Genomic DNA, 23,604 nt, shown 5'->3' with positions numbered 1-23,604 from the left:
TCATCAAATACTGTCCATATGTTTTATTATGATGTATTGCATTCTTCGATGACGAATTGATCCATGAGGAATATCAATACTAACATCTTTGGCAACAATTGTATCTGGTTTTAAAAACCTTCAATTTCTTAGAAGACTCATCAACTTATATCTTATAATTTTGTTGTTATAATGAACTTCAACAATGTTAATGTTGTATCTAAAATCTTGTGTAGATCTAGTCTTTACAGTTGAAGTTCTTTTCAATTTATGAAAAGTGTCAGTCATTCGATTAGGGAATTTTCAAGATAGTATTCAAACAGGATTGTAGATCTGCTCCAATACATCAAAGGAAGAAAACTTTTCAACTACCGCAAGAAGGAAAGATGCATAAGCAACACCTCACTTTTGCTAATGGCAGTCAATTGCAACCTTCAATACATTTTGTAGTGGAAGGAATGAGATCATTATAAAAACCGACACTGAGGAGTTATACTACTAAGAGCAATGTTACCAACATTGAAATGCAATATAACTTCCATCAATGGGTGACTTCAATCTATCTATCAAGGCAGTTTCCCCAATTTTGGGGGGTTGTCAGCATAAAAGAAAGAGGGGGTGGGGTGACTTTTTCTATTCACTTCTCCCAGTATGACGAGGTATTCAACCGAATTGGGTTGGTACTGCTAGGGTGCCACAGCCCACCCTCCTCATAATCCATCACAAATGAAGCTTCATAAGCTGAATCCCCAACTGCCACTACCAAATCAACAGGGCCTATCGGAACTGCGTCACAATGGGTAACCTATTTTCAAAATTGTTAGCACAACTGTTTTAATAAGTAAAATTCTTGATAGGTTTTATTGGTGAAACGAGGCCAAAAATATCTGTTTCTGTAAGTATTATACATGAGTAACTCAAGTCACCCAGTCTTCCTGTTAATATAGATAAACTAACTACTTTGTGCACTTTCTCCTGCATTAGCATCTACTCCAAGTATTCCTTCATAAAATGAAACCGGCACATGCTCTGCATAGGGGACTAGCGTAACCTGACTCAATTTAGGAGGAATTAGCTCACAAGAAGTATTTAAGTGTTTCAAGACCTCCACAGTTCAAGCAATAAACAATGCTCTGATATACAAAATAAATGCAATCTACTCAAAGGTTTGACTTGAAAATGAAAATTAATCAAAGTAGTTGGAAGACGAAGGGGATGTCGTTTATTTCTAATATCACTATCTACCATTGTATCCTCCCAAAAATAATGGCTTTTACAGGTCCTGCCAAAAAATTTTATTCTATTTATTTTTACTTAAAGCTTTCCATTAAATGAAAAGCACAAACTAATAGTTTCATTGAAAAAAAAATATGTCCTTGTTCAATTTTGATAAGAAACTTGTCTCTAGAAGACTGCTTTTGCCTTTTCTTTAAAATGAGGTTAAAATACTGTTAACTCCGGGTGACTTATTTTGTAATAGCCTCGTTAGTGCTTGTCCGCAAAAACTACCCGTCCGGTGCAAAATTTTGGCTTGCAAACTGATGCAATACACGCAACCCGATTCCTATTTGTATGCTTGTGTTCAAAGTTACTAGCAATCTGAGTACTTTGGAATTAACTTACCTGAATTTTCCACATAAACTCCCATCGTCTTCACTCTTAAGGGATTTCCTTCAAGTTTCACAGCACTGAAGACTTTTTTTGCTCTCACAGCATCATCTTGTCTCAAGAATTTGGCCCAACCATAGTCTGCAATCAAGAAATCAGTGTAAAAATACATAAAAGATGTGGACTTATTTTTTCTCAATATTTAAACTTCGGGAGAATATATAAATAAAAAAAATTAAAATAAATTTATGCTACTTTTCTCAAATAAAAATAATTGAAACTAATATAAAAAAAATCCTTCAAAATCTTGTGAAGCAACTTTAGAGGAATACAGTACAGTACCTGTTGGTTTCCCGATAATATTTGAAGGACGTAGCATCGAGTGTACAGGACCACAAGCTTCAAAAAGCAGCTTCAGATCTTCATTTTTTATTCTTTTATTTAGGTTTAATAATATGATCCCATACGTGGTCTGATCAGATGAGCCCCCTCTGTCCACCCGTATATCACTTTTTGTTTGTGAAGATTTTGGGGTTGAACAATTCTTTTGCATGTTAATCTTCGGTGTAACAACAGCAGTTGGGATTCTCTGATTATGAGAAACAGTCTTCAGAGGAGGTGAACAGGTATAGACCGCAGTCGATGCACAGGATACATCTAATGGCACAGAACTGATATTAGAAGTGTTAGTAGCATTCAGTGTGTATCTCGCAGATCCTGTTGGACCTGAAGTAGAGACTGAATTAGATTGTGAAATGCTATGACCCTCAGATCTAGTGGCCTCATGAGTAGACAAATCAGTAGCATGCACAGTAGTAGGATGCACAATGCATGTTGGTGCACCTGTTTTTGCATTTGTGTTAAAATTAGATGAAGACCCTGATTTGGTCGGTGTCATAGTGGTAACTGAGGAAGGTGCTGGTTTTGGGGCCACATTGGAAGGATAACCCTTTTCCAAGGGAATCACAGCAAAGCTGCTTCTCCTTGATAAAGGTGATAAATTAGTAGATGATGGCTGATAGTCTGCCGATTGTTTTGAAATAGGACTAGGAACCTTCAATGAGGTGTCAGCCATGGAAGCAGGAGACCCTATAGCTGAAACTGGACTATTCTTGTTGTCTGTCTTTTTAGAAGATGGTTCTGTTTGCTCTGAAGAACCTTTGCTTACTTGTGCCGCACTCAATGGCAAATTTTTCATTACAACTGCTTTGGAGGAACCATTCAAAGACTCTCTATCTTGTACTTTTTCCTGACAAGTGGGATCAACAAAAGCTTTTCTCTGATTTATCTTGTTAAAACTATCACTCTGACTTGCCTCTGGGGATGCTGATACCACAGTTCTATCAAGAGCATTCTGGTTAGAAGAGGAGAGATTTGTGCTTTCCACTTTGTCTGTGGCTTTCATTGGTTGAGAATTTCTCACTGAATGAGCTGGAGCTTTAGCAGGGAATTTTTCTGTTATACTTGACTTTTCATTACTTACACTTTTCGAAAATGTTGTTACAGAAGTGGTAAGTGTGCTTTCAACATTATCTCCAACACTGGATGCATTTTCTTCTTTATTAAGAATCTTCTTAGGGGGTTCTAACTGTTTAACTGGCAATTCTGTAGATTTTCTTTGTGCTTTTGTGGAAGATTCAGAAACTTGAGCTTTATCAGGAACGGCTGAAGGGACAGCTACTTTTGATAAAGTTGTATTCAATGAACATGGAAGACTAGTGTGACTCAAGGCTGTAGCAGGTACAGCACTGACAATTCCACCTGACAGTGATTTTGTATTACTAGAGTTCTTAGGATAATTTATGCTCTTAGCAGTTGTTGTTTTATCAGGTAGGACAGAGTTCACTGATGTACAAGTATTAAGAGGAATGCTCTCTGTTTCCCTCTTCACACAACTTTCAATCACTGGAGTATTAGATGACAAAACTTTAGGGGATGATGTCTCTGATGAGTTTCTTTTGGTTGGTCTATTTTCTTTTTCCGATGAACTGGTTACAGAAACATTACTTGTTGAATGTGAAACAGGGTTAGCTTTTGTAAGTGAATTTGTATTACTAGAGTTTTTAGGATGATTTATGCTCTTTGCAGCTGTTGTTTTATCAGACACAACAGAGTTCACTGATGTACTAGCATTCAGAGGATGGCTGTCTACTTCCCTCTTCACACAACTCTCAGTCACTGGAGTATTAGGTGACAAAACTTTAGGGGATGATGTATCGGATGGTTTTCCTTTGGTTGGCCTGTTTGCTTTCTCGGATGAAGTGGTTACAGAAACATTACTTGTTGAATGTGGAATAGGGTTAGCTTTTGTAAGTGAATTTGTATTACTAGAGTTTTTAGGATGATTTATGTCCTTAACAGCTGTTGTTCTATCAAGCAAAGCAGAGTTAACTGATGTACTAGCATTCAGAGGACTGCTCTTCGTATTTCTCTCCATGCAACTTACAATCCCCGGAGTGTTAGGTGCCAAAACATTGGGGGATGGTCTATTCGATGTTGTTTCTTTGGTTGGTCTGTTTTCTTTCTCTAAAGAACTGGTTACAGAAATATTACTTGCAGAATGTGGAACAGGGGTAGCTCTCTCAACTTGCACTCTATCTTGTGGAGTTGTTGCTGCAGTTCTTGACACTGCTACCTGAGATGGGGCTCCTGTTAGATTTGAGATGGCTGGGTCCTGAGCAGTAAGTCCCAATGGTGAATGGGGGGAATCATCTGTAAATATAATAAACAGAATAGCGTATATAGCAAAATTATTTACGGTAAATTTTTAAAAGTGTTGAAATTTTTAGTTATGTAAACATAAAAGTGATTCTATATTACACTTGGATTTTAGCTCTATTTTGAGGCAGGATTAAGAATCTGCATTTCAAAACAGAAAAGGAAAATTTATGAATTCATAAACCTTTTGTATATAATATACTGTACTGTACAGTTCATGTACTGTACAATGAAAAAGGCAGCAGCACACTGCTGCTGTACATAAAATTTTTCTACCTAGTTAAAAAGGAAAGCCACAATAGCTATTTATTTAGCAGGAAGTGAACAGATTCAAATTTCTATACTGTACTATGACACTTATAAGAGCAAGATGGTAAAATGTGCTCTGCATATTACAAAAAGCAAAATAATAAAATACATACATACATATACCTATATACTTCCCCCAATTTTGGGGGGTAGCCAACATCAAACAAATGAAAAAAAAGGGGACCTTTCCTCTCTACGCTCCTCCCAGCCTGACAAGGGACTCAAACGAGTTCGGCTGGTACTGCTAGGGTGACACAGCCTACCCTCACCCATTATCCACCACAGATGAAGCTCCATAATGCCGCATCCCCTACTGCTGCTACCTCCACGGTCATCCAAGGCGACCGGAGGAAGCAGCAGGGCCTACCGGAACTGTGTCACAATCAGTAGCCATTCATTCCTATTTCTAGCAGGCTCTCTTGCCTCTCACATCTATCCTCCAATCACCCACAGCTTCCTTCACTCCATCCATCCACCCAAACATTGGCCTTCCTCTTGTACTTCTCCCATCAACTCTTGCATTCATTATCTTCTTTATCAGACAGCCATTTTCTATTCTCTCAACATGGCCAAACCACCTCAACACATTCATATCCAACCGTTCTCACCCTCACTACTTCGTTCCTAACCCTATCTACTCAAGATGTACCAGCCATACTCCTCAGACACCTCATCTCAAACACATTCACTTTCTGTCTCTCCGTCACTTTCATTCCCCACAACTCCGATCCACACACCACAGTTGGTACAATCACTTTCTCATACGGAACTCTCTTTACATTCATGCCTAACCCTCTATTCTTTACCACTTCCTTCACTTCCCCCACCACTTTGCATCCTTCATTCACTCTCTGACGTACATCTGCTTCCACCCTACCATTTGCTGCAACAACAGACCCCAAGTACTTAAACTGATCCACCTCCTCAAGTAACTCTCCATTCAACATGACATTCAACCTCGCACCACCTTCCCTTCTCGCACATACCCTTCCAAATTCTGTCACTGATGTTGACGTCGATTATTTCTGTTGGAATTTTTGTCAAGACATGTACTTCCTCTTCAAGATTTTGATTGCCTCGGAAAATTCCCTCGACAAAACCTGTTAATAGACAATTTACCCAAAATATTTTCCCCTTACCTTTCCTTTTAAAAGATACATGGGCCCCTCAAGCAGTTAATGGTTAAGAGCAGACAAAGCGTTACGCATTCTTCGGTACTGAAATTGAAAGTATTCCCTCTTCCTTGATGTCACAAGTCAGCGGGGAGGCGGGTGGGCATAACTACGAGCATCAGGTCAACATAGAAATGAAATACTATTTACTAAATTTCCTTGATTATTACTATTACTAGCTAAGCTACAATCCTACTTGGAAAAGCAAGATGCTATTTGCCCAAGGGATCCAACATGGAAAATAGCCCTATGTGGAATGGAAATAGACTACCAGAAAAGTAATGAACAATTACATAACATTTTAAGAACAGTAATATTAAAAATAGATCTTTCATTAATAAACTATAAAAGCCTATGTTAACCTGTTCTACATAAAAACTTTTTCTGCAAGTTTGAACTTTCTTATTTCCAGTAATTTTACTACCTGATTAGGAAGATCATTCCACAATTTGATCACAGATGTAATAAAATTTCTTAAAATACTATGCACTGCCTTTAATTTGAGAATTAAACTTAATATAAAATATAGTTCTTCCGTAAATACAAATAACCTGTTATAAAATGGATTTTTTTTTAGGCAGACTCGTAAGGGCAATAAAAAGACGAGTCTTAGAAATGCAAGGGTTTAGCTGTAGAAGGACAAAAGTAATTAAAGGATTTGACACTGCGAGAGGAACTTGACTAAGGCGCAATGAACATTCAAAACCCTTACTGAAGGAACACTATAAAAATATGATCAGTACAACCAACTATGGAAGTTGGGTTAGTGTATGCAGCCACGCAGTTAAGTCAGACTTACTGCCCTCAAGACTATAGAAAAAGAAGTTAAATAAGTTGAAATACAATATGTTTATCACTAATCGCGTGACATATCACTATGAACCCCTCAAAAAAATCTATTCTCTCTTTGAAATTCCCCTTGAACTAAAAATTACTTTCCTCATCTATTATGAGCAACAAACGGTAATTTATTTTGTTCAAGATGTAGAGACTATACTGCTGCACAGTGTGTACTCTTTGGTAACGTAAACAATAACTAGGAATATAATTCCTGAGAGGAATCAAGAGATATACTTCTCACTGCAGTTACTTAAAACCCAGTGCACAAAAAAAGCTAACCAATAGAGTAGTTTTCAACTTAAAATGCAATAAACACTTATCAAAACCTGGAAGGGGTGATAAAAGTCTTGACGAAAACTTCACGGGGGAAAAATTGCAATTTGAACATCAGGTTCATAGAAATGAAACATTTATGATGTGTATGCAAGTGTACGGCCCTGACGTTTCATATACACAACTGCACCCTCGAGTGATGGAATGTACTCTCAAAATAGTTAAACAAATGAAATATACGGGAATGGCATGCAGTGTCGACCCACTCAAGTTACTGATAGCTAGGTCAGGTAAGTTACTGATAGCTAGGTCAGGTAAGTCCATGAAGATAGCAGTAAAATATGGAAGGGCTGTCCATTACTGAAGAGCATATAGAATGAATCCATAAACATACCATAAAAGCAGGGAATAAATAGGACTGGACACATAGTCAAGAGTGGCAATCTAATAAGCAAAAAAAGAATCTAAGAGGCAAGCATAAAAGAATCAAGTAGGCTACTGGGACATTTACATGAAAGGGCAAAATCCCTCAACGGAGAAATGTCTGATACAAAAATTAAGCAGGCTAATGAAGACCACCTTGTCACATAAACCAGTGCTTTGGTACAAAAAAAAAAAAAAAAAATGCAGTAATAGGGTTTCTTTCCTCACTTATGTGGCTTGCTATGCCAACGCAGTAATAAGCAGATGTAAAACACATTGTACGCCTTTAGGCATGCACGCACAAAAAAAATTGATTCGTATAAAATCAGAGCAGTGGCCCATTAACAAAAATAAATTTAGTCTTGAAAATATGAAGTGCTAAATAAAGCAAAGGAGTTCTCTTTGGAATGGGTCAGAAGGGAAAATTATAACCCTTTACCATGTAGAAGCATGGATACCGTGACAAAGTAGTCTTAATTTACACTACACAAAATGTACTACTTTAATATTTAGAATTTACTTTTCATTACAAGGATTATTAAACTAATATCTAAATATGAGAAAATCTGAAACTAATGAAAAACTTTTAAGCAAAGAACATGGCACTTTCCAGCAACAGTCTGATATATAACTGTTCAAAATAAACAAACTACAGTTAAAACTTCTGTCCTTATAAAAACAATGGATTATTTCTACAAAACTCTTACCTATTGTTATAAAAATGGCGGAATCCACCTGTGATTCTGATTCACGCCTTAAAACACAGTCATCCTTAGATATGCTTAACAGGATTTCTTCAATTGTGCTGCTCCACTGGGCAGCATTTCTCGATTTAACCCGAAGAGAATCTAATTTCAGTTCCAAAGCAATGAATTCCAACTTCTTCTTGTAGTAGTTCAGTAACAGCTCATGAATTTTAAACCCACGTGTATTTTCTAACAAAAATTGTTTCCATATTTTATCAAAGTATGTAGTGCATTTGTACCAACAATCGTACTGGCCTTGTAAAACTTGCACATCTGGCATAGCCCTTTTCAATTCATGTATCTGACCATGAGATATACGTGGCGAAATAATCGTAGCACAAGTTGTGGCAACAGGCAAAAAGCAAATAACGGACCCTCTCGGTAATCTTGCTACTAACTTTACCGCAAAAAACTTAGCTTTTGCTAATACTTGGTCAATCATGCTCTCAAGTAATATTTCTTGCTGTCTAACTGTTCCTTTCACTTGTTCTTTTAATACATGATATTCTATGGGAGATCTACAATGAGCTCTACTACAATGAGTGTCCTGGACATTTTTTTGTGTCAATAATGACATATCAACTAAAATGACCCATGCTGTTGGCTGTGGTACCTTTTCCATGTATGAAATAAACTTCTTACAACATTCATCACTGAAGTCAACATTTTCATGAGCAAATGTTATTGGAATTTGTTTCTGCAAACTTGCAAAATTATCGCACAGATTTTTTGAACCTATGCAGAGAATATGCATATCACTTAAACCTGTACTTGAACCTCTATGATTTTGGTCTTTATCAGAAATCGTGGAAATGGAACCACGGTTAATTTGAAAAGCACCAAGAGATTCTGCGATAAATTCCCTCACCATGTCCTTCCATAACTCAACTGCATAAGTATAATCTTCCCCATCTACTATAGGCACTAAATTCTGTCCCTGGCTTTCTGCCTGATACTTGGTAATGACAGACAATGAGGGGAGGGTACTATTAAGATTCTCTGGGACTAAAGTCTTCCAAAGTTCACAAAACTGATTGTAGTACTCCCTTAGTGTATTCAGGGTTTCAGCTCCGCCACAAAATGCATTGTGCATTTCACAAACTTGGTGAAGTAATTCATGGGGCTTGAACATTTCCTCAACTACCACTACTGCACGAATTGGAGGTATAAAAAGGACAACAGCTTCAGGGTCCAATATCTCTTGTACAATTTGACACAAGGCTTTGGCTTGCTGCAGTAAATCTTTGGTATATTTTACCATGTCTTCCATACTTGGCATTATATTTCTTTCAAGAGTTACTACATGAAGGGGGCAAGGACAATTTTTACATGAAGGATGTAGATGAAACTCAGTAAGGCTGTAAATTCCTATAGGCAGTAACCAGAGAGCCTTACTGTTATCTTTATTTCGATGTTGGCGTATCAATTTCGGAATCTGACAGAAGCTCAACTGTTCTGCTCCAATTGTAGTAATCTATAAGAGAAAAAAAAAATATTTTTAGAAAGACTTGAAAAAAAAGTTCTTATTCAGACTAATCTTAAAACTGAACATGAACAACTCAACGACAGAAATGGGGTCTGGTTTCCTGAGAAGGAAGAAGCCTCTGCTTCCTAGAGGCGGCAATATAACAACAAATATCACCAACCTCGATGACAATTATAAATTAATATAAATTTGTTGGATTAACAAATCTAATTTATGGGCCCCCGTGGCCGCGGGGGCATAAAAACAATTAGAATAGCGCCAACGTATCCCTGCGTGTTGTAAGAGGCGACTAAAAGGGAAGGGACGTGGGGGCTGGGAACCCCCTCTCCTGTATTTACAATCATGTGAGACATCATCAAAGAGGTGGAGCTCGGGGAGAGTGACAGCTCTCCGCACTCTAGTTTTGGGGTGTTTGAATGTGCGTGGTTGCAGTACGATAAAGAGTAAAAGATGTGAGATTGGAAGTATGCTTAGGAATATGAGGATAGATATATTGGCCTTGTGTGAGACAAAGATAAAAGAGAAGGGTGAAGTGATGTTTGGTGAAATGTCTGGTAGAGTGTCTGGGATTGAAAGGGGAAGAACATGAGAGGGTGTGGTTTTATTGCTGAGTGAATGGATGACAGGTAAAGTAGTGGAATAGAAGGAGATATCATCTAGGTTAATGTGGGTAAGGGTTAGGTTGGGTCGGAAATTTTGGGCTTTTGTCAGTGCATATGGGCCAGGTTGTGAGAAAAGTGAAGAAGAGCGGAATGAGTTCTGGAATGAATTAAATAGGTGTGTAGAAGGAATTATATAGTTGTCATGGGTGACTTAAATGCTAGATTGGGTGCTGGAAAGGTAGAAGGTGTCATTGGGAAGTATGGCGTACCAGGTGAAAATGAGTGTGGTGAGAGACTGGTAGATATGTGTGTTGAGCAAGAGATGGTGATAAGTTCTAGCTTTTTCAAAAAGAAAGATAAAAACAAGTATACATGGGTAAGAGTGGCAAATGGAAGATTGGTAGAAAGAGCGTTAATGGATTATGTGTTGATAACTAAAAGAATGTTCGGAAGATTGAAAGACGTGCACGTGTTTAGGGGTATGGCTAACGGTATGTCTGATCATTTTTTGGTGGAAGGAAAATTAGTTGTAGCAAAAGAGTGGGGGAATAGAGTAGGTGGATGTAGAAGGGAGCTAGTGAGGGTTGAAGAGCTAATAAAACCGGGGGTAAAAAGTAAGTATCAAGAAAGGTTGAAAATGGCATATGACGAAGTGAAAGTAAGATAAACTGGTAATTTAGAGGAGTGGAAGTTAGTAAAAGAAAATTTTGTTGGGATTGCAAGTGATGTGTGTGGCAAGAAGTTTGTTGGAGGCAGCATGAGGAAGAGCAGTGAATGGTGGAATGAAGGAGAGAAGGTAAAAGTGGAAGAGAAAAAGAGGGCTTTTGAAGAATGGGTGCAGAGAAATAGTGTAGAGAAGTATGAAAAATATAGAGAAAAATGTGGAAATAAAGCGCAAGGTAAGTGAGGCAAAGAGGGCAGCTGACCTGAGGTGGGGTCAGGGATTGGGTCGTTCATATGAAGAGAATAAGAAGTAGTTTTGGAAAGAAGTGAAGAGAGTAAGGAAGGGTGGCTCAAGAATTGAAGAGAGTGAAAGATGGAAATGGAAGGTTGTTAAAAGGAGAGGAGGCAAGGAAAAGGTGGTTGGGATATTTTGAAAATTTACTGAATGTTGAGTATAATAGGGAGGCAGATATAATTGCTGTTGAAGGTGTTGAGGTGCCGGTGATGGGAGATGAGAATGAGAGAGAGATTACAAGAGAGAAAGTGAGGAGAGCACTAGATGAAACGAGAGTAGGAAAAGCATCTGGTATGGATGGTGTGAGAGCTGAGATGTTGAAGGAAGGGGGTGTGACTGTACTTGAATGGTTGGTGAGATTGTATAATGTGTGTTTTGTATTGTCAACGGTACCAGTAGATTGGGTTTGTTCATGTATTGTACCACTATATAAGGGTAAGGGAGATGTGTACGAGTGTTGTAATTCAAGGGGTATTAGTTTGTTGAGTGTAGTTGGAAAAGTGCATGCTAGAGTACTGATTAATAGGATTAAGGATAAAACAGAGAATGCAATCTTAGAAGTACACGGTGGTTTTAGAAGAGGTAGGGGTTGTATGAATCAGATTTTTACAGTTAGGCAGATATGCGAGAAATATTTAGCTAAAGGTAAGGTGGTGTATGTTGCATTTATGGATATGGAGAAAGCGTATGATAAGAGTTGATAGGGAAGCAATGTGGAATGTGATGAGGTTATATGGAGTTGGTGGAAGGTTGTTGCAAGCAGTGAAAAGTTTCTACAAAGGTAGTAAAGCATTTTCCGGTGAGAGTGGGGCTGAGACAGGGATGTGTCATGTCGCCGTGGTTGTTTAACTTATATGTTGATGGAGTGGTGAGAGAGGTGAATGCTCGAGTGCTTGGACGAGCATTGAAACTGGTAGACGAGAATGACCATGAATGGGAGGTAAATCAGTTGTTGTTTGCGGATGATACTGTACTGGTTGCAGACGCAGAAAAGAACCTTGGCCGATTAGTCACAGAATTTGGAAGGGTGTGTGAGAGAAGGAAGTTGAGAGTTTATGTGGGTAAGAGTAAGGTTATGAGATGTACGAGAAGGGAAGGTGGTGCAAGATTGAATGTCATATTGAATGGAGAGTTACTTGAGGAGGTGGATCAGTTCAAGTACTTGGGGTCTGTTGTTGCAGCAAATGGTGGAGTGGAAGCAGATGTACGTCAGAGAGTGAATGAAGGATGCAAAGGGTTGGGGGCAGTTAAGGGATTAGTAAAAAAATAGAGGGTTGGGCATGAATGTAAAGAGTTCTGTATGAGAAAGTGATTGTACCAACTGTGGTGTATGGATCGGAGTTGTGGGGAATGAAAGTGACGGAAAGACAGAAATTGAATGTATTTGAGATGAAGTGTCTAAGGAGTATGGCAGGTGTATCTCGAGCAAATAGGGTTAGGAACGAATTGGTGAGGGTGAGAATGGGTGTAAGAAATGAGTTAGCAGCTAAAGTGGATATGAATGTGTTGAGGTGGTTTGGCCATGTTGAGAGAATGGAAAATGGCTGTCTGCTAAGGTGATGAATGCAAGAGTTGATGGGAGAAGTACAAGAGGAAGGCCAAGGTTTGGGTGGATGGACGGAGTGAAGGAAGCTGTGGGTGATAGGAGGATAGATGTGAGAGAGGCAAGAGAGCGTGCTAGAAATAGGAATGAATGGCGAGCGATTGTGACGCAGTTCCGGTAGGCCCTGCTGCTTCCTCCGGTGCCTTAGATGACCGCGGAGGTAGCAGCAGTAGGGGATTCAGCGTTATGAAGCTTCAACTGTGGTGGATAACGGGGGAGGGTGGGCTGTGGCACCCTAGCAGTACCAGCTGAACTCGGTTGCGTCCCTTGTCAGGCTGGGAGGAACGTAGAGTAGAGGTCCCCTTTTTGTTTTGTTTCATTCGTTGATGTCGGCTAACCCCCAAAATTGGGGGAAGTGCCTTGGTATATGTGTGTATTTTCTACGCACATAGGATATTTATAAATATAAAACTATCGATAAATATCAATTAATGGAAAATTTATTCAGCTATATGGTAAAATAAAAGAAATTCTTAGTGTTAATAGAAGAATACACTGTATTGCTTTCATACTTATTTCTGGTTATTAATTTCATGTGAAATTTATAAAACAAAGTTAGCGATGATTCTCTTTCATTTCAAACTTTGTCACCTCTTTACACGAACACTATCTAGATACGACCATTATATGCACAGAAAAAAATAATGGTACTGTCAGGGCTTACCATTCAGCCGGATTAAGTAACAGTCACCTGTGAATGCTAAAAACCCATAAATAATTGATGCAACCTCAATGACACTCCCAAGACTCACTATTTCCTTATATAAATACTTTATAACGCCTTGTGAGAATATGCATAAGTTGTCCAGAACTTTACACATTGTTAACTCAAAACCATGATTATTGTTAACGATGACATGTGGGATGCAAAAATAAATTTAGTCAGAACTCAGAAAAATTTATACTGAAGATATTCACAAGCATAAACCCACAATCTTGAAATATTAAGCCCTCAATGTAAGGCATGTTTAATACTTGCATTAATATTACTCGACATTAAAACCCTGTTCTTCATTTATTGATACTTATAATTCATTCAACTTCATCAATAAAACCTTACACAAAAAAATTCCTGAGTAACAGAAAGCTTAAAATCTTTGTTTGGATAATTTAAAAGCAAATCTGTTCATTTTCCATAAATACCTGCCCTTGTGTCATTAATATTCCATTAAACTAAACATATGCCTAAACTTACACGAGGTGACTTGAAGTCCTGAAGAATGTGCCAGTATAACGTATTTCCAAGAATCACAACGTGATCAAATTTCCGGTTTTCAGCTTTACTGCAAGATGGCCTGTCAAGAAAACCAGCATCTAATATCGATTTTCCATTAAACAAATTTTAGGCTGTTTTTTTTTATAATCATGATATTTTCAATTTAAAATAAATTTTTGAATATACTTACCCGGTGGATATATATGTAGTTAACGTCTCCGACGGTCGACAGATTAAAAAAACTCGTGAGCGATCACCGTGGTGGTTGCTGGGTGTGAACACTAGTGCCAACTGCCGGCATATATTTCCCCAGGAATTCAGTTCTTCTCAGTCCGTAGGGTCTCTATCGGGGAGGAAGGGGGGCCTTTAATTATATATATCCACCGGGTAAGTATATTAAAAAATTTATTTTAAATTGAAAATATAATTTCTGGGCCCGAACCTGTGCCGCCCAGTGAATAAGCTCCATTTAGCACTTATTCTTAGGTAATTTACTGCTAAATATACCAGAGAAAAAATGTAAAGGAGTGCTAGGTTAACTAGCTCGCTCACCTATTGGTGTCGGTATAAAATTGGGCGTATATTCCAGAGGTCCCGCACTATTTAGATTAATCCACGACAGAGAACCCCAATAGAGGAGAGCCGTTCAACCTCACTCGGTACTACTAACAATGCATCCATTCAGAACCCAACTCCTTTTAGCACGACGAGTAAAGTAACCAGCATTTTTGTGGTGCTCTCGAATTTTGGTTATTTTCTAGTGAATTATGGCTTCTTCGTCGGTTTCCCAGGAGACCCCGTCTAAGTTAAGTACCAAGCTGGGTTTTACTGTGTTTTGAGCAACCTAGATCGTTTAATATTTATATTATAGGAGTTTATTCTCTTCGTTCATACCGATCTTGCTTGATTTCACTACAGTTGGTACTCCTGTTTTTGAGAGCTTTTAATTTTCACTTGCGGTGTTACTATGTGTATTATTTTTATTATCAAATATTATTTGTTATTGTGAATATTCATTATTTAGCGTTTAGAATCCTCGTGGTTCAATTTTTGGGCCGATATCATTTACGTATCGCTATGGCTGCCGACCTTCGTGCTAAGGCGGCAATGTTATTTTAGCCATCAGGTGTGTCTTTTGTGATTTAATTATTTATGTTGCATGCCTTGCCCAAAAATTTTCTGTGTTTATTCATATATTTAACGCTATTATTATTATTATAATGAATATTTGTGCCATTACTCCGTTTGATCTGTCTGGTTGGGGATCGTCAGTTGGTAGCCCTGCTGCCTCGTATCACGTGATCCTCCCCCACGCTCCCCCTCTAGCTAGGTGGGAGGCTAGGCTTCTCCCCCCTCCACTAAGGGACCGTTGCCTTCCCTCCTTTTAGAGGGGGTAGTTAAGTGTTTATGGACTTTGTCCTCCGGGTGGCCCGGCGGTTTCGTCTCTGTCTAGTCTGGTTGGCCACCGGTCAACAGAGTTGGATCCCGGTGCACCCTATTTTATATTCACTTTTCATTCTGGCTTATGTTATACGAAACCCTCCGGGTTCGATTGGCAGTTCTTAGCTACAGTTCCGCCCCCCTATTATTTTATAACATTTCCTATGATGATTATATATGACAGATCACTACCCCGGAGTCCCTAAAGGAATTGGTATTGAATATACCTTTATTTCCCGGCCCGGGGTCTACCCCGCCCCGGGAAATCAGACACCATGTGTCTTAATTCCTTGTTATTGCATCCTTTTTTATGCTCCCGGCTTGACCGGAATGGATGGCTATACTTTAGTTTCAAGTTAGACTTATGTTTAGGCCCGGGACCTCCGGTCCCGCCCCTATGTAAGAATATTACAGTTAAGCTCTAACCTTGCGTTAGACCTATGTTAGGCCCGGGTCCTCCGGACCCGCCCCTACTTAAAGAATAGTACAGTTAAGCTCTATTCTTGTGTTAGACCTATGTTAGGCCCGGGTCCTCCGGACCCGCCCCTACTTAAAGAATAGTACAGTTAAGCTCTATTCTTGTGTTAGACCTATGTTAGGCCCGGGTCCGGAGCTACTTAAAGAATAGTACAGTTAAGCTCTAATCTTGTGTTAGACCTATGTTAGGCCCGGGTCCTCCGGACCCGCCCCTATTTAAGAGAATTACAGTTTCTCATATACTATTCTTTTTATAGATGGTGCATTGTCTGACGCCGGCCTGTGCAGCTGTTCTGCACCAGCCTTGTGGCCACTCCGTCTGCCGATCTCACGCCCCTTGTGGGGTTCAACTGGAAGACGTTGTGGTATGGCACCCGGATAACTGTGTGATTTGCTTTGACCTCATCACTACCCTTGGATCTGACTCGGTGAGTCCCGTTGGCTATATTGCCTTCTTATTTTATTTACTATTAGTAAGATATATATGGTCTTGAAGGACCATTGGGAGTCTCCCTTTTATAATTCCCACTATTATTTCAGGCATCCCCGGAGCAAAAGTCTGCGGCTCGGGCCACACTGAAGGTGTGGGTTGGTGGGTTTGCCCGGAATGTGAAGTCTAAGCGGCCGTACGTCCTATCTGAGGACTACTGCACCATGGTTTACCCCAACGCCAAGTCTTCAGCTGCTGTGGCTAGGCATGTGGCAGCTCCCATCATTGCCCACATTGATGCCACTATAACGGGTCTCATCGACCCACAGCAAGATCCATCGGACGCCCCCGGAGGTCTGGAGGATAATGTTGCCTCCATGAACCTGGACGTCGAACCAATGTTGCTAGACGAGCCGGATACAGGTAGGGTGGTAAGTGAGGCAGGTGTGTCCAGCGCTGAGATTCCTATCCTCAGCCCCGCTCTTTCTTCTTCTTCTGATCGCTCTTCTTTTCTTGGATTTTCTGGGGACCGTGATTCGTCTCAACGTTCATACCCGGTTCCCCCTAAGGATAAGTCTACTTCAAGGACCTTACCCAAAGCCCGCAAGCCTCACAAGACTTCTCATGGCTCTAAACATTGTACGAACCCGTCTTCAAAGACCTCTGGTTCCTCCTCTAAGTCTCACGACCCGGGAGTTCCTTCCGCCCCTCCTGCTGCTAGCCCGGGCCTTTCCGAATCAGCCATGCTTCGCATCGTGTCGGAGATGCAGGCAAAGTTGGTTTCGGAGATGCAGTCGAGGATGGACTCGATGTTCTCTAACTTCGGTCAGAGAATTGGGGCTGTATAGCAAGGAGCTCCGGAGAGAGTCCAAAGCTCTCTCATCCCGGATGCCTCTAAGCTCCCGCCGTTTGCCAAGAACAACCCCTGGCGGATGGCTCTTCATTCCCCGTTCTCAGACGGAATGTTGACTCTGGAGGGCCTTGGCACTCGTCCTCTAGAGGACTTTGAATTCTTTCCTCCTGGTCTGGCATTTCCATTTCATGGTTATGCCAGACTTACCGAGGAAGATTTAGTTCGATTAGACAAGGTCCCCAAAGAGACGGTCATCTTCCCGAAGGAGCAAGCCCAATCTGTTTGGGCCAGATTTTTGAATGACATCGGCTGCACTAACACCATGCTGACGCCTTATAAAAGCTCCTTTACGATGTTCTTAATGGACAAGAACACCTTGACTCCATGCGTCAATAAGGTGGCAGAGCTTGCCTTTCAATATGCTCTGGAGGAGAAGCCCTTGCCTCCCATCCGAGAGGTGGATCCAATCTCCCTCCTTCTTCCCTCAGGTATTGAGTGTTGGGACAACGTCCATACCACCTTTACCTCCGGCAAGCTTGCAGCAGACTGTGCCTCAGTCTTGTTTAGTGAGAAGCTTCCCTGTCTCCCGGAATCCCTCATTAAACAGGAATGTGGGCCGTACTCTAAACCTGGCCACATCCACGGAGTCGATAGCCTTGACTTACGATATGGAGAGTATTTTTAAGTCTCTCAACAAGGCTACGTTACAGTCTTTATATTATGACTTATATGACTTCGCTACTGCTAAACGCAGATGTCGCAAGCATGTCCTAGCTGAGGCGACGATTAGGCATGAACCTAATAAACTCATCCGGTCCTCCTGTTGGGGTTCAAATCTCTTCCCCGAGGATCTCGTAGAGGAAGTCTTGGCGGAGGCCACTAGGGTTAATCAGAGCCTTAAAGCCCGTTGGGGTTTGACCCCTAAACGCAAGTATGACCCCGCAAATTATCAAGCCCGGGGTAGGAAGAAGCTTAGGCCATATACCTCCACCCAGTTCAGGCAACAACAGAGTGCTTCATCCAACTTCCGGCTGCCTCTTCCTCCATCTTCTGTTGTCCCTGCACAACCTTCCACCTCTCGGGCTCCTTCGGATGACTATGTCACCGTTCTGCTACCTAAGAGCCAGCTTTCTGGTGCCTCCGCCACTTCCCCTGCCTTTAACCAGTCTTACGAGGCTCATAGCTCTTCCCAGAGTTATGGTAGAGGTAGAGGCTACCACCGTGGCTCTAACCAGAACAAAGGCAGGGGAAGAGCCTTTCGCAGAGGAAAGAACTTCCGAGGCGGACGTGGAGGCAACTCCTCAAACCAATACTGAGGTGCAGCAGGTAGGGGGGAGGCTCTATGCCTTCCGCAACAAATGGAGGTTCAGTCCCTGGGCGTTCAGTATCATCTCCAAGGGACCGGGGTGGAGTTGGATTCAAGGACCTCCTCCTCCGAACAAATTTCGTCAACATTCCACTCCGGACCTGGTCGAATTTGTCCAGGATCTTTTACAAAAGAACGCCATACAAGAAACGAAACATCTGAAGTTTCAAGGTCGGCTGTTCAGTGTCCCGAAGAAGGATTCAGACAAGAGAAGAGTGATTCTAGATCTATCCCTTCTCAACTTGTCCATTCAATGCGACAAGTTTCGAATGCTTACCGTCTCGCAGGTGCGGACCTTACTTCCCCGTGGGGCCGTCACCACCTCTATCGATCTTACAGACGCCTACTATCACGTCCCGATAGCGAGACACTTCCGTCCGTACCTAGGCTTTCGCTTAGGGGACAAAAGTTACTCCTTCAAGGTGATGCCTTTCGGGCTCAACATCGCCCCAAGGATCTTCACAAAGCTAGCAGAAGTCGCTGTTCAGGAACTCAGGAATCAAGGGATTCAAGTAGTAGCCTATCTGGACGACTGGCTCATTTGGTCAGACACCTCCCAAAATTGCCTAAAAGCCACTCACAAAGTCATCCATTATCTTCAGTCTCTAGGCTTCCAGATCAACTTCAAGAAGTCCCGTCTTCTTCCAAAATCGAAGTTCCAATGGCTCGGCCTGCAATGGGATCTTATATCTCATACTCTGTGTCTTCCCAGACCCAAGAGGTTAGAGATTGCAAGGAACACCAAACGCTTTCTCAAAGACAAAGTAAGTTCCAGACGACTCCAAGAGAAGATTCTGGGGTCCCTTCAGTTTGCCTCAGTGACGGATCTTCTTCTGAAGGCAAAATTGAAAGATATCAATCGTGTCTGGCGTTCGAAGGCGAACCGGAAGCTCCGGGACAGGAAAGTCCGCCTTCCTCCCATTCTACGGGAAAGACTTCTTCCTTGGACAAGAGCAAACAGTCTGTCAAAGTCAGTTCCCCTTCGATTTCCGCCTCCGGAATTAATCATTCACACAGACGCATCCTTATCAGGTTGGGGCGGCTATTCTCAGCTCAAGAAAGGTCAAGGTCTTTGGACTCCCTTGTTCCGCCATTTTCACATCAATGTGCTAGAGGCCATGGCAGTTCTTCTAACCCTGAAACGTCTCGCTCTTCCCAAGAAACAACACCTTCGTCTGGTCCTCGACAGCGAAGTGGTGGTCCGCTGCCTCAACAGAGGCGGGTCAAAGTCAGGGCCTCTGAACCATGTTCTAGTAGCCATATTCTCCCTAGCAGCCTCGAACCGTTGGCATCTTTCAGCTGTCCACCTGGCGGGAGTCCGGAATGTAGTGGCAGACGCCCTGTCCCGGACCTCCCCTCTAGAATCGGAATGGTCACTCGATCTAAAGTCATTTCGGTGGATTCTCTCTCAGGTTCCCGGTCTCCAAGTGGACCTCTTCGCCACGGAATCCAACCACAAATTGAGAGTATATGTGGCTCCCAATCTAGACCCTCAGGCTTACGCCACAGACGCCATGTCACAGAATTGGGACAACTGGGAAAAGATTTATCTCTTTCCCCCGGTGAATCTTTTACTGAAAGTTCTAGACAAACTGAGATCCTTCAAGGGACAAGTAGCCTTGGTCGCACCCAACTGGCCCAAGAGCAACTGGTATCCTCTCCTGCGGGAGTTGAGACTATACCCTCACCCGATACCCAATCCGGTTCTGTCTCAGATAGTACAAACACGCGTTGTGTACGCTTTCTCAAACATTCAGAGCGCCCTAACTTTATGGACTTTATGAAGTTTGCGGCTATGCATGGTGCCAATATTGATCCTCAAAACACCTTGTTCCTAGAATCGGATAAACGGGATTCCACCATCCGCCAGTATGACTCTGCAGTTAAAAAGTTGGCAAAATTTTTAATAGACTCAGACGTGAACTGTATGAACTTGAACCTTACAGTCACTTTCTTTAGATCTTTATTAGAATCAGGTCTGGCAGCCAATACTATCACCACTATTAAATCGGCTCTGAAAAAGATCTTCCTAGTGGGTTTTAACATAGACTTAACCGACTCTTTGTTAGCTTCAATTCCGAAAGCTTGCGCCAGACTGAAACCGGTTACTCGTCCTACCCCGGTGACCTGGTTCCTTAATGACGTACTCAAATTGGCTTCTGATACCATTAACAGTTCTTGTGATTACATGCCCCTTCTCAGGAAAACACTTTTCCTAGTGAGCTTGGCTTCCGGGGCAAGAATTTCTGAATTGGCAGCCTTGTCGAGAGACCCGGGTCATATTGACTTTCTGCCTTCAGGAGAGGTCCTTCTTTCTCCTAACAAATTCTTTTTGGCTAAGAATGAAGACCCTCAAAACAGATGGACCTCCTGGAAAATTGTTCCCCTCACGCAAGATCCGTCGCTGTGCCCTGTCACTACTCTTAGGTCTTATTTATCCCGGACCTCCTCTAACTCCTCGGGGCCTCTATTCGTTAGAGAACAAGGCGGTACAATTTCTATTAAAGGGATCAGGCAACAAATTTTGTATTTTATTAAACAAGCTAACCCTGACTCTTTTCCTCTTGCACATGATATCAGGGCGGTTGCCACCTCGGTGAACTTCTTTCACCACATGAATTTTACAGACCTTTCCAGGTATACAGGGTGGAAATCACCGTCAGTGTTCAAGAAACACTACCTTAAACATTTGGAAGCCCTAAAATTTTCTACAGTAGCCGCAGGGAGCGTAGTTACTCCCAAGTAACTCACAGGTTAATGCCTTGACTCTTTATCCCTCTTACCTGCCTCATTTATACCCTATTGTATTCGTTGGTCTCGCACCTGAATACTGTTCTTATATTTGTAAATTTTTATGCTCCTGAGTATCTGTATATATTATCACTCACGGCATTATTATACCTACCTTATTGGATTTATGTTCATATTTAAGATACCCTTATAATTGTTTTTTGGTACTCATCTCTGATTAAAGCATCCTGTATTTCCCTTACGCTTATGTTTTTTCCTTTATTTTGCAAGTTTGGTGACATTTTTCTCTTGTATAGATTCACTGGGCGGCACAGGTTCGGGCCCAGAAAAGGGATTTTGACGTAGGAAAAATCTATTTCTGGGCGAAGGACCTGTGCCGCCCAGTGAACCCTCCCAGCTCCTCTCCCTTGGAGTCCCCAAACTTTGGGTGCTAAGGAGTTGGGTTCTGAACGGATGCATTGTTAGTAGTACCGAGTGAGGTTGAACGGCTCTCCTCTATTGGGGTTCTCTGTCGTGGATTAATCTAAATAGTGCGGGACCTCTGGAATATACGCCCAATTTTATACCGACACCAATAGGTGAGCGAGCTAGTTAACCTAGCACTCCTTTACATTTTTTCTCTGGTATATTTAGCAGTAAATTACCTAAGAATAAGTGCTAAATGGAGCTTATTCACTGGGCGGCACAGGTCCTTCGCCCAGAAATAGATTTTTCCTACGTCAAAATCCCTTTTTTAAACATTTAACTTAGCCGGTGGATATAATTTATATGTAGCTGATTCACACCCTTGGTGGAGGGTAGAGACCAGTATTAAACATTAAAGGAATACAGTGTAAGCTCAAGAGTTTTGACAATTATCCAAAAACCAAACTTAAGTATAGGTACCTGATAAGGAAGCTGACTCTGATGATTACTCTGCCTCATTAGTCCGTTATCCTTATGAAGCTCAGCGTTCCACTCAGGGTGCTGAAAGCCATCTAGGAGCTGTTATATTTAGGGTGAACACCCCTATAACAGGACCTCATCAATACCCTTGATCTGGGCACTCTCAAGAAACAAGTTTGACCACCGCCAAATCAAAAGATTGCGGAAGACTTCTTAGTCTCCACGTACAACCCCAAAAATTAAAAGTTTCAAGAGAAAAAAAAGGATATTGGGATTAAGGGAATGTAGTGGTAGAACCTTCACCCACTACTGCACTCGCTGCTACAAATGGTCCCAACGTGTAGCAGTCCTCATAAAAAGTCTGGACATTTTTCAAATAATGTGAAGTGAACACAGATTTACTTCTCCAAAAGGTTGCGTCCATAATGCTTCTAAGGGATCTATTTTGTTTGAACGCTACTGAAGTTGCCACCGGTCTAACTTCATGAGTTTTAACCTTAAGCAATTTCAGATCATTATCACCTAAATGAGAGTGAGCCTGTCTAATTAGAAGTCTAATAAAATATGACAACGCATTTTCGACATCGGTCAGAGGGCTTTTTAACTGAACACCATAAAGCCTCTGAATTACCTCGCAGCGTTTTGGTTCTACGTATTTAAATAAAATTTAAGAGCTCTTACAGGGCACAGGACTCTTTCAATCTCGTTCCCAACAATTTCAGATAGACTGGGAAGTTCAAACGATTTAGGCCATGGACGAGATGGTCGTTCATTTTTGGCTAAAAAACCAAGCTGAAGCGAGCATACTGCTTTATTTGAGCAGAAGCCGATAGTTTTGCTGAAGGCATGTACTTCATTAACTCTCTTTGCGGTAGCCAAGCTCACTAAAAAGAGAGTTTTGAGTGTAAGATCTTTGAGTGAGGTTGACTTCAATGGCTCAAACCTTTCAGACATAAGGAACTTAAGGACCACGTCCAAATTCCAAGCAGGAGTAGTGATCTGACGCTCCTTGGAAGTCTCAAAAGACTTGAGAAGGTCTTGAAGATCTTTATTATTAGACAGATCCAAATTTCTATGCCTAAAAACTGAAGCTAACATGCTTCTGTAGCCTTTAATGGTTGAGGCAGAAAGGATGCGATCATTTCTAAGATAAAGTAGAAAGTCTGCAATCTGTGCTACAGTGGTATTAGAAGAGGAAAAAGAGGAGGACTTGCACCAGTCTCTAAATACCTCCCATTTAGATTGGTAGATCCTGATGGTAGAGGACCTTCTAGCCCTTGCGATCGCTCTAGCTGCCTCCTTCGAAAACCCTCGAGCTCTAGAGTGTCTTTCGATAGTCTGAAGGCAATTAGACGAAGCGCGGGGAGACTTTGATGAAATCTTTTTACATGAGGTTGACGCAGGAGATCCATCCGTAACGGTAAACTTCTTGGAATGTCCACCAGCCACAGAAGTACCTCCGTGAACCA

At 41.4% G+C, this 23,604-nt stretch overlaps 1 protein-coding gene across 2 annotated transcripts in view; it reads right to left on the bottom strand.

Annotated features, from left to right (window-relative positions):
* LOC137624248 (serine-rich adhesin for platelets-like) overlaps positions 1 to 23,604 on the bottom strand; it is an 84,912-nt gene that overhangs the window by 28,691 nt on the left and 32,617 nt on the right. For both annotated transcript variants that reach the window (XM_068354760.1, XM_068354761.1), the window contains 4 exons: positions 13,913 to 14,012; positions 8,030 to 9,542; positions 1,930 to 4,299; positions 1,603 to 1,728 (listed from right to left, as the gene is read on the bottom strand). In XM_068354760.1, coding sequence (XP_068210861.1) covers positions 1,603 to 1,728; positions 1,930 to 4,299; positions 8,030 to 9,542; positions 13,913 to 14,012 — 4,109 coding nt within the window. The remainder of the gene's footprint in view (positions 1 to 1,602; positions 1,729 to 1,929; positions 4,300 to 8,029; positions 9,543 to 13,912; positions 14,013 to 23,604) is intronic.

The sequence above is a fragment of the Palaemon carinicauda genome, chromosome 31, assembly GCF_036898095.1.
Source record: "Palaemon carinicauda isolate YSFRI2023 chromosome 31, ASM3689809v2, whole genome shotgun sequence".
NCBI lineage: Eukaryota > Metazoa > Arthropoda > Malacostraca > Decapoda > Palaemonidae > Palaemon > Palaemon carinicauda.
The sequence above is the reverse complement of the archived record's forward strand: the minus strand, read 5'-3'. Positions and strand labels throughout refer to the sequence as shown.